This window comes from Scyliorhinus canicula, chromosome 11 (assembly GCF_902713615.1).
Source record: "Scyliorhinus canicula chromosome 11, sScyCan1.1, whole genome shotgun sequence".
Taxonomy (NCBI): domain Eukaryota; kingdom Metazoa; phylum Chordata; class Chondrichthyes; order Carcharhiniformes; family Scyliorhinidae; genus Scyliorhinus; species Scyliorhinus canicula.
In genome coordinates this window covers 86098712-86110997 of record NC_052156.1, presented here as the reverse complement: position 1 = coordinate 86110997, position 12286 = coordinate 86098712, and the positions used below count along the sequence as shown (strand labels likewise).

Below are 12286 nucleotides of genomic sequence, written 5' to 3'. Positions count from 1 at the left end.
GATTGAGTTTCGGAGTCATGTTGCAGCTGTACAAAACTCTGGTGCGGCCGCATTTGGAGTATTGCGTGCAGTTCTGGTCGCCGCATTATAGGAAGGATGTGGAAGCATTGGAAAGGGTGCAGAGGAGATTTACCAGGATGTTTCCTTGTATGGAGGGAAGATCTTATGAGGAAATGCTGAGGGACTTAAGGCTGTTTTCGTTAGAGAGAAGAAGGTTAAGAGGTGACTTAATTGAGGCATGCAAGATGATCAGAGGATTAGATAGGGTGGACAGTGAGAGTCTTTTTCATCGGATGGTGATGGCTAGCACGAGGATAATAGCTTTAAATTGAGGGGAGATAGATATAGGACAGATGTCAGAGGTAGGCTCTTTACTCAGAGAGTAGTAATGGTGTGGAATAACCTGCCTGCAACAGTAGCGGACTCGCCAACTCTAAGGGCATTTAAATGGTCATTGGATAAACATATGGATGATAAGGGAATAGTGTAGATGGGCTTTAGAGTGGTTTCACAGTTCGGCGCAACATCGAGGGCCGACGGGCCTGTACTGCACTGTAATGCTCTATGTTCACTGCGCCACCTTGCTGCCCTGGATCATGATTAACTTGTCGACTCTGGTGAAGAAGGATTTGGGAATGAAGGTCAGGAATGATCTGAATATGAAGAGGAACCCAGGCAGCACGTTCATCTGTACTCTTCCCGCTAGTCAAAGAGGGAGTGAGTTCCATCTTTGCAGGTCCCTCTTCACCTCCTCCATCAGGCTGGAGAGGTTCCATTCGTGGAGCCTGGTCCAGTTGTGGGCCACCTGTATCCCCAGGTACCTGAACTTGGTTTGGGTCATTTTAAAAGGTAGTTCTTTGAGCTCCACTCCTCTCTCTCTCCCTCAGGGTTCACTGGGAAGATTTCACTCTTTCCCAGGTTGAGTTTGTAAGCTGAGAAGGCACTCAATAAGGAGTCCTGTCACCTTTCCCATGCTGGCTAGGGGGTTTGACGTAGAGGAACAGGTCATCCACATAGAGTGAAGACTCTGTACTCTCTGGCCCTTCTCCAAATGCCCGACCATCACTTCACCGATCTAAAGAAGATGTCCAGTGGTTTGGTTGCCAGTGCGAACAGGAGTGGGGATAACGGGCACCCCTACCTCTTTCCTCTGAGCAGTTGAAAGTATTTGGAGGTAGTTGCGTTCATCTGTAGGAGCGCAAACCCAAACCATTCCAGCACCTCCTTGAGATACCTCCATTCTACCCGATCAAAGGCTTTCTCAATGCCCAAAGAGACAATCGCCTTTGGTGTCCTCTCCCGGATGAGGTCATTATTACACTCTGGGTGTTTGATGTTCACTGTTAGTTATCTGCCCTTGACAAATCTGGTCTGATCTTATTCATAGATCTTATTCATAGAATTTACAGTGCAGAAGGAGGCCATTTGGCCCATCGAGTCTACACCGGCTCTTGGAAAGAGCACCCTACCCAAGCCCATGCCTCCACCCTATCCCCATAACCTAGTAACCCCACCTAACACTAAGGGCAATTTGGACCCTAAGGGCAATTTATCATGGCCAATCCACCTAACCTGCACAGCTTTGGACTGTGGGAGGAAACCGGAGCACCCGGAGGAAACCCACGCACACACGGGGAGAACGTGCAGACTCCACACAGACAGTGACCCAAGCTGGGAATCGAACCTGGGACCCTGGAGCTGTGAAGCATTTGTGCTAACCACTATGCTACCGTGCTGCTCTTCCGCGATCACTTCGAGCAGGCAGCTCTCCAGGCGCCTCACCAGAGCTTTCGCTAGGACTTTTGCATCAGTGTTTAAGAGAGAAATCAGACTGTATGCTCCACACTCTGTCGGGCCATTGTCCTATTTGTGTATCAATGAGATCGAGTCCTGGGCCAACATGGGCGGAGGACCCCCTTTGACAGTGAGTCATTGAACATCTCCTGCAAGTGCAGGGCCAGCGCTGCTGCAAAGATTTTGTAACAGTCTCCCGGGGACCCATCTGGTCCAGTGCGTTCTCCGACTGCATGGAATGAATTCACCCAGCTCTACCGGTGCTTCCAGCCCTTGCTATCTGTCCTCCCTCACCACCGGTATATCCAGTCTGTCGAGGAATTGTTCCATCACTGAGTCCACCTCCAGGATTTTGGAGGGGTATAGCCCTCGGTAAAAGTTTGCAGCGGCCTTGTTAACCTCATTTGGGTCTGCTACCATCCGACCATTTCTGTCCCTAACTTGCGCTATTTCAAAGAACAAAGAAAAGTACAGCATTGGAACAGGCCCTTCGACCCTCCAAGCCCGTGCCAACCATGCTGCCCATCTAAACTAAAATCTTCTACACTTCCTGGGTCCGTATCCCTCTATTCCCATCCTATCCATGTATTAATTTCATTTGCGGCTGCTTGCTTTCTTAGCTGGTGTGCCAGCATGCGACTGGCCTTGTCTCCATGTTTTAGAATCATAGAATTTACAGTGCAGCCCATCGAGTCTGCACTGGCCGTTGGAAAGAGCACCCTACTGAGCCCATGCCTCCACCCTATCCCCATACCCAGTAACCCCACCTAACCTTTTTGGACACTATTTACCATTGCCAATCCACCTAATCTGCGGAGCTCGTCGAAGTTGCAGGTGAGCATTGTCGAGCCAATGCAGAGAAATTCCCAATCACTGAGGAGCATCACCGAGGGCATCAACAAGGGCGTAGACAAGAAAAGCGCGCCCGGTCCGGATAGCATGACACTGTCTGACATCCAGGACATCCAGGGCAGCACAGGAGCACAAGTGGATAGCACTGTGGCTTCACAGCGCCAGGGTCCCAGGTTTGATTCCCTACTGGGTCACGTCTGTGCGGAGTCTGCACGTTCTCCCCGTGCAGGTTAGGTGGATTGGCCATGATAAATTGTCCTTCGTGACCAAAAAGGTTAGGAGGGGTTATTGGGTTACGGGGATAGGGCGGAAGTGAGGGCTTAAGTGTGTCGGTGCAGACTCGATGGGCCGAATGGCCTCCTTCTGCACTGTATGTTCTATGTAACACCATGATGCAGACATTGGGGAGCCACCAGAGCTGGCAGGGCCAGATGATCTAAGGGCAACTGGGGTTCAATCCAGCTGCCTGCCATCCCGAGGTGAACACAGGGCACTATGGGCACCGACTGAGAGGAGGGGGCACTGTGCATCAACCTGGAGCCGTCTCATGGAGTGGCAACGGTGGTCACCAGCTCTCCCGAGTTCCACCCCACTGTGCATGTGCTGCTGCCAAGTGCACGGGGGCCCTCCTAGCGCTCAGCTCTCTGCAGGTTATCATCATCCCCCTACCTTCGACAGCAACCCACTGACAGTGCCAACACAATTCCAGCATCCTGGTGTGATATAACCCTGGGAGGGGGGAATATGTGGGGGGATTAGCGATGATGGACCAGGCCACGTCCTATGTGAAGTGGGAGAGTATGAGGCCCTCCTTGGCAATCCGGGTTACATAGAACATAGAACATACAGTACAGAAGGAGGCCATCCGGCCTATCGAGTCTACACCCACCCACTTAAGCCCTCATTTTCACCCTATCCCCGTCACCCAATAACCCCTCCCAACCTTTTTGGACACTAAGGGCAATCTACCTAACCTGCAAGTCTTTGGACTGTGGGAGGAAACCGGAGCACCCGGAGGGAATCCACTGCAGAACATGCAGACTCCGCACTGACAGTGACCCAGCGGGGAATCGAACCTGGGACCCTGGCGCTGTGAAATCACAGTGCTAGCCACTTGTGCTACCGTGCTGCCGGATCCTCGCCGCTTTCGCAAGTCCTCCAGCCTCCGGCTGGTTCTACGGTTCCTCCCCGGGATCGCTGTCCTGCCTCTGATGGTCCGGTGCCTCCTCCTCATCGCCGTCCTTCTGTTCCTTGGAGGTGGCCACAAGTTCCTCATCCTCCACCTCCAGCACGTTGCCTGGCTGCTGTGCCAGCTTGTGGAGAACACAGCAGACCACCATGAAGCGGGCGACCGCCCATGGGGTGTACTGCAGTGCATCACCTGATCGGTCAGGGTATCGGAACTATAATTTCAGCAGTCCAATGCACTGCTCAATGACAGCCCGGGTGGCCACATGGGTCTCATTGAATCGGGTCTCCGCAACAGTCTCCAGCCCCCGTACTGGCATCATTAGCCAGGTCTGAAGCAGATACTCCTTATCCCCAGCCAGCCCTGGTTGGTCTTCGAAGAGGCCAGGGATGTCTGACTGCCCCAGGGAATGGCTGTCGTGCACACTCCTTGGGAAGTGAGCACAGATGTGCATGATCCTAAGGTGATGGTTGCACAAATGCTGGATGTTCAGGGAGTGGAACCTTTTTCTGTTGACATAAGGCACTCCCAGATGGCCCGGTGAGTGCAAGGCGACATGTGTGCAATCTATCAGCCCCTGGACCTGGGGCATCCTGGCGATGATGGGAGAGTCCTGTTGCCCGGGCTTCTTGTTGGGCTTGATTCATGTCAAAGTTTATATAATTTTCTGCCTGGGCAATCACGGCATCCGTGACCTGTTGGATGCACCTGTGGACTGTAGCCTGAGTGATGCCATACAAGTCTCCGCTCAAACCCTGGAATGATCCCGAGGCATAAAGGTTCACGACTCCGGTGGCCTTAACGGCCACAAAGAGGCCTCCGCGAGGACATGGCACAGGTATTGCACCATCTGCTTGTTGAAGTGTAGCCTCTTGCGGCACACACTGTCCTTCATTTGCTCGAAAGACCAGCAATGAGTACACACTGGGCCGTCGCGGGCCTCTCCCTCTGGGTCTCACCCTGGCCTGATGGGTGGCCGGGTTCTCAGGATGTGGGGCGGGGCCCTGCGCATGAGCTGCCACTTTGAGCCTCTGTTGATGCTGCTGCCACCGTCTCTAGTATTTGGCTGCCCGGCCTGCCAGCAGCACCAATAGGACAAGTTCCACGGGGTCCAAAATATCGTCCAAAGCGTTCAATATTTGTAAGGAATTGGGAGAGTGTGTGAGACTGATAAACAGCGATATCTTCCACCTTGGGACCCTCCATTCTCCCATTGATCCCCCCCCCCAGGCATCACGGTCTGGTTGGGATGCTAGGTAATAACTCCCAGATGCTAAATGGCAGGCCTACCCACGGGAGTCCACTTGGGATGTGTGAAGTGCTCGCTTAACTACGATTGCCAATTTCCTATTAGCAATAGCCCTTCAGCCGCACAGCCAGAGGCCTTCGCGGTCAGTGGGGACTATGAGTGGTCGGTGGAGCAGACAGGCAGGGACTAGGGTTTCCATCAGAATGGGTACATATAATCCAGGGATTGGCACGACGGACCCGCGCATGGTTGCTCCCCCACCCCTCGACCCGCTGCCCCCCCCCCCCCCCCCCCCAGCTTCTACCTCCTCCCCTTGGCGGACCACTCCAGCCAAGGGTGGACCCTAGCCCTGGTTGCTCCCCCCCACCCCCCTCTGAGCACAGAGGCAGCAGCCCCAGTGCCCCCGGGCCCATTGCCTGTGAGTGAAAATGTCTACTCGGCTCCCTGCAGCAGCCCTTCCACCAGGTTCAGGTAGTAGATCAATGGTGGAGAAAGGGGGACAGTGGAGGATTGTGATGTTGGATGCAGCAAATAGCTGGATGAAGAGTTTTGGGAAGACATATTTTCGTAAGAAGAATGCCCCTTTGATGATACTGAAGAATTAAAATGGGCTTCTCATTTTGCCATTATAGGCATGATCCTTCAGGGCCAGGAGCAGGTATGCATTACTCTTAATCAAATTGAAATAGCGTAGTGACTGAATAATCCTTTTTAATATCCAAAAATCAATCGGGGGCTGTGGGGTGGGGTGGGGGGTGAGTGGTGTAGTGTCCTGATTTCCTCTCCTGGAGTCAAATTCATAATTTTATTGGCTCTGATTCGTAGTCAGCCAGAGAATGAGCTGAAGGATCATTTGGAACCCCAAAGGATAGAATAAATAAGAAAACAACTCTGAAATAAACATAATCCTTCCTGTTTGTTGAGAAACTCACTTTCAGAAAAGGAATGATTTCTGCTGGGTGGTGCATTAGTGTCCCCATGGTTAAAGAAAGTTTTACCACCTGAGTATTAGGACACTGGACCAGACCCCAACATTTGTAAAGATACTGGACAAGAACCCCCAAACAATTTTCAAATTGTAAAACTGTAAGGAAAGGATCCCCCAGGAGTGATGACTTTAAATAATAGATATCTTTTATGTTGGAATAAACTTTAATTTAAACACAGAATTAACCACATTAACATCAGATAAATAGCTTTACCGTTATCAGTTAAACAGTTCTTAAACAAAAGGAAAAACTTGAACTTACTATCTATACCTGCTTCTAACTCCAATTGAGCAACCCAATACAGTTCAAATGCCACTTATAAATAAAGTCAATAAACAGATTACTTGCTTAGCTGTGTAGAGACTTTTGGAGAGAGAGACCCTTTCAAGAGCAGATCCAGGACACTCCTGCTCAACCTAGCAGCATTTTGCAAAACTGCTGATCAACTTAAAATCCTTCTGTCTTGTTGACTTAAATCCTATGTCAAACTGCAAAACTACAGACATGGCTCCTCCCATTAATTACATCATCTGTATCCCACTAAGATGCAATATGACATGATTAGCTCGGACTACATACAACCCTTCATAAATTATCTACTATCCAGAGAATCTCCAGAGAAACATAACAATGTTCCATTAGCCTTCTATGGAAATGGTTAGAATCAATCATGACCTCACCTTTTATGACTCTTAATTACAGCTTTAGCAGACACACAGTCTGGATACTTTGGCCAGGATCTTTTCTTCTGGGGATTATGTCCCCACGCCGGTGGGAAAACTGGCGCCAACGACTCCGGCGTCAACGGCCCTCTAAGGTGAGGAATTCTCACCTTTTAGGGGGCTAGGTGGACGCCGGAGGGGTTGGCGGAGCTCCAGCCGGCGCCGAAGGGCCAGCGCGAGTTCGGGCATGCATGGAACGGCCGGTGTGAATCCGTGCATGCGCGGACTGGCCAGCATATTCTCGCGCATGCGCGGGGGGTTCTCTTCTCCGTGTTGACCCCCGGGCAATATGGCGGAGCCCTACAGGGGCCCGGCGCGGAAGGAAGAAGTACCCCCACAGAATAAGCCCGCCTGCAGATCGGTAAGCCCGATCGCGGGCCAGGCCACCATGGGGGCCTCCCCCGGGGTCGGATCCCCCTGCGCCCCTTCGAGGACTGCCCACGCATACTCACCTGCCAGGTCCCGCCGGTGCGTGAGTTGAGTGATTCATGCTGGTGGGACTGGCCAAAATGGACGGCTGTTTGGCTCATCGGGGCCCGGAGAATCGCCGGGGGGGGGGGGGGGGGGGGGGGGGGGAAGGGCTGTCAACGGCCTCCGACCGGCATGGCGGCGATCCTGCCCCCACCTGAAAAACGCTTCCGGAGAATACGGTAGCCGGCGTTGGGGCGGCAGGGCAGGATTTGCGCCTCCCACCGGGGATCCTCCGACTCGGCAGGAGGTCTTGCCCCTGAGAATCTTGCCCCTTACCTAGGTTCTTTAAGAATATTACTGCAACAGATATAAAATACAATATATAACAATTTCTACATTCATCATATGAGGCAAATACATTATGTTAGTCAGCATCGGTCGGGGCAGGGAAGGTCAATGCAAAATCATTAGGGAACACACAAAATGCCACCCACAGTTCATCAGTGGACGATCTCCAAGCAGTTATCCTGAGCAAATCAATTTTAGAACCTAGAAAGACGGAATGCTGTATATTCTTCCGCCTTTCCAACCTTGATTCCTTGGCACCTTAATAAATATAACTAAATACATTATCGTTACAATTATAAATTACACCACACACCTTGAAGGGTAGTTCAGTATACTCTTCCAAGAACATTTTTAGCTGGCTAATGCAGATTCGTAAGTCTCCATCCGTGAATTCATAGGGAATATTGAAACCAAGTGGCCCAAACTTTCTACGTTCTATGGTGATTCCATGGAATAAACATAAGGATAGCAGAAGCGACTTAAAATTCCCAGTCTGAAATTCAAGGAAAAAAATGTTAAGAGGTTAGTATCCAGATTAACTGAACTACGGCTGTTGAAAGGGCTTTGAAGGAAAAAGTGGAGGGAGAAGGGGTCAGGTGAGGAGAAATTAAAAAATCTAAAGAGAAAGATCAATGGATCGGTGTAGCAATCTGGATTTAGATAAATATGAGCGTGGCAGGAAGGATCAGGAAGTTTAACAGTAATAGCACATTGGCAAATAAGAACCTAGCAGGAAATAAGCATAAAAAATTAAAATTAAATGCTCTTTATCAGAATTCACAAAACATTTATGACAAGAGAAATGTACTAGTGGCACAAATAGAGATAAATAAATGTTATCTCATGCAGTATTATGCTTCAGGGTTACCACATCCATAAATTTGCTATCTAGGCAGCTCTGAGCCTCATGGATGCACTGCTATGATGCCGATGCTGTTCAGCTTCACAACGCCAGGGATACTGTAGCTTCACAACGCCAGGGTCCCAGGTTCGATTCCCTGCTGGGTCACTGTCTGTGTGGAGTCTGCATGTTCTCCCCGTGTCTCCGTGGGTTTCCTCCGGGTGCTCTGGTTTCCTCCCACAGTCCAAAGATGTGGAGGTTAGGTGGATTGGCCATGATAAATTTCCCTTAGTGACCAAAAAGGTTGGTGGGGTTATTGAGTTACGGGGATACGGTGGAAGTGAGGGTTTAAGTGAGTTGGTGCAGACTCGATGGGCCGAATGGCCTCCTTCTGCACTGTATGTTCTATGTTCTAACTCTGAAACACTGAGCTTAAGCTCTTCCAGCTGATGACACTAGATACATGTGAGTGTCTAGAGCAAGAAAAACCTCCTGGACTTCCCCCATGGAACAGGATGCACATTCACAGGATAAGGTGCCATGCCTCTAGTTATTAGACTATTAAATAAGTTAAGAGAAATATTATAGACTAAAACATTCGCTAATCTGCTCCTTCCTTTGTGCTGACAGTATCTAGGTCCTTTTATTACCCCTCTTCCAAACACTGGAGCTGATATACCTCCAGGCTTTTTGGTTTTAATCTACTTTGTTGTCCCTTATGCTTCTGTAATTGCCTTTATTTTAAGTGTAAGTCTCTTGTTTCAGAATTAAATATGTCATTCTCAAACCTAATGTGAAACTCCATCATAATATGATCATACAATTCTTAACTATGAGATTATTAATTGACATTATCTTATTATACAATACTAAAATAGCCTTATCCATCCCTGGTTGGTTCACAACACACTGTTCTAGAATACTGTCTCAAATGTATGAGACAGACATTGAATTTACAGTGCAGAAGGAGGCCATTTGGCCCATCGAGTCCGCAACGGAAAGACCAACCCACCTAAGCCCACAACTCCACCCGATCTCCACAACCAAGTAACCCCACCTAACCTTTTTGAACACTATGGGCCATTTAGTATGGCCAATCCATCTAATCTGCACACCTTTGGACGGTGGGAGGAAACCAGAACACCCGGAGGAAACCCACGCAGACACGGGGAGAACGTGCAGACTCCGCACAGACAGTGATCCAAGCCGGGAATCGAACCTGGTATCCTGGAGCTGTGAAGCAACTGTGCTAACCACTGTGCTACCGTGCTGCCCATTATTCTATGAACTCAGCCTCCAGACAACCTTTGCCAATTTGATTTGTCTAATCGATCCGAAGACTAAAGTTTCCCACCATTATCATATTGCCTTTGTTACAAGCTCCTATTATTTCATGATTAATACTTTGTGCAACTTTATAGTTACTGTAAACTGCATCAATCAATGTTTCATAACCTTTATTATTCCTTATCTCCACCCACATTGAATCTACTTTCAGATTTTTACCCTTATGTACTCCTTTATTATCATGGCTACTCAACCTCCTATTCAAACTGTTTACAGTTTACCTGCCTTCTCAAATTGCCTGGAATATTTAGTCCCTAACCTTGGTTTCCTTGCAACCAGGTCTTTGTAATGAGATATGATTCCTAGGGATCAATAACCAGAGAACACCAATTTAAGGGGAATGGCAAAAGAGAATCACAGAATCCTAGAATCTTTACAATGCAGAAGGAGGCCATTTGGCACATCGAGTCTGCACTGGCTCATTGAAAGAGCATTTCACCTATTCCCACTCTCCTGCCTTATCCCCCTAACCATGCACATTTTTTTTCAGACAGCAATCCAGTTCCATCTTGAATACCTTGATCGAACCGAGAAGATCATTGCAAACTCCAATCACCATTTGGCTGAAAAAGGTTTTCTTCATCTCTTTCTCTTTTTGCCAATTATTTTGTATCTGAGCTCCTTGCCACTCGAAGCGCCATTGCCAATGGCTCTGTTGCCAAGGCAAAAAGCAATGGGGAAAGTGAGCCCCTGCCTTGTCACATGGTGTAGCCTGAAGTACCCCAAGCTCACCCGATTTGGCTGCACACTTGCTACTGGCACCCTGTACAACAATCAGACCCAGTCTTTAAACCCCTGCCCAAGCCCAAACTATCCTACAAGTACTCCCATTCCACCCGATCAAAAGCCTTCTCTGCATCCATTGCTACTGCCACCTCCATGTCCTGTCCCTCTGAGGGGCATCATTATCACGTTCAGCAGTTTCTTAATATTCGCCGACAGTTGCCTCCCCTTTACAAACCCCGTCTGACCATCCCCTATCACCCCCGGACAACAACCCTCAATTCGCGAGGCCAAGATCTTTGGCAGCAATTTGGCGCCCACATTTAGTAACGATAATGGGCGATAGGACCCACACTGCTCCGGATCTATATCCTTCTTTCGTATTAGGGATATGGACGGCTACAATAATGTAGGGGGGAGCTCCCCCTTTTCCGTCGCCTCATGATATACCCTCGCCAGCAGGGCCCCCAGGTCCCCCCCAAACTTATTATAAAATTCTACAGAAAACCCATCCGGGTCCAGGGCCTTCCTTGCCTGCATCATTCCCATGCCCACCATCACCTCTACCAGTCCAATGGGGGCTCCTAGCCCCTTACCAGGTCCTCCTCCACCTTGGGGAACTCCAATCTCTCCAGGAACCGCCGCATTCTCTTCCCCTTGGCCGGGTGCTCCGATTCGTAGTGCCTCCTGTAAAACTCCTCGAATACCCCATTCACCCCCACTGGGTCCAGTACCACTCTTCCCCTCCTATCCTTCATCCTTCTGATCTCCCTCACCGCCTCCTGCTTCCTAAGTTGGTGGGGCAGCATCCTCCTAGCAGAGAACATAGAACATTACAGCGCAGTACAGGCCCTTCGGCCCTCGATGTTGCGCCGACCTGTGAAATCCCTCCAAAGCCCATCTACACTATTCCTTTATCGTCCATATGCCTATCCAATGACCATTTGAATGCGTTTAGTGTTGGCGAGTCCACTACTGTTGCAGGCAGGGCATTCTATGCCCTTACTACTCTCTGAGTAAAGAACCTACCTCTGACATCTGTCCTATATCTATCTCCCCTCAATTTAAAGCTATGTTCCCTCGTGCTGGACATTACCATCCGAGGAAAAAGGCTCTCAATGTCCACCCTATCTAATCCTCTGATCATCTTGTATGCCTCAATTAAGTCACCTCTTAACCTTCTTCTCTCTAACGAAAACAGCCTCAAGTCCCTCAGCCTTTCCTCGTAAGATCTTCCCTTCATACCAGGCAACATCCTGGTAAATCTCCTCTGTACCCTTTCCAATGCTTCCACATCCTTCCTATAATGCGGCGACCAGAACTGCACGCAATACTCCAAATGCGGCCGCACCAGAGTTTTGTACAACTGCAACATGACCTCATGGCTCCGAAACTCAATTCCTCTACCAATAAAAGCTAACACACCGTACACCTTCTTAACAACCCTCTCAACCTGGGTGGCAACTTTCAGGAATCTATGAACATGTACACCGAGACCTCTCTGCTCGTCCACACTACCAAGAATCTTACCATTAGCCCAGTACTCTGTCTTCCTGTTATTCCTTCCAAAATGAATCACCTCACACTTTTCTGCATTAAACTCCATTTGCCACCTGTCAGCCCAGCTCTGCAGCTTATCTATGTCCCTCTGTAACTTGTAACATCCTTCTGCACTGTCCACAACTCCACTGACATTAGTGTGATCTGCAAATTTACTCACCCATCCTTCTACGCCCTCCTCCAGGTCATTTATGAAAATGACAAACAGCAGCGGCCCCAAAACAGATCATTGTGGTGCACCACTAGTAACTGGACTCCAGT

General features: G+C 49.4%; 1 protein-coding gene across 1 annotated transcript in view; it reads right to left on the bottom strand.

Moving 5' to 3' along the window:
* dnah1 (dynein, axonemal, heavy chain 1) overlaps positions 1-12286 on the bottom strand; it is a 995196-nt gene that overhangs the window by 81091 nt on the left and 901819 nt on the right. Inside the window, 1 exon segment of the mRNA XM_038812191.1 lies at positions 7868-8047. Coding sequence (XP_038668119.1) covers positions 7868-8047 — 180 coding nt within the window.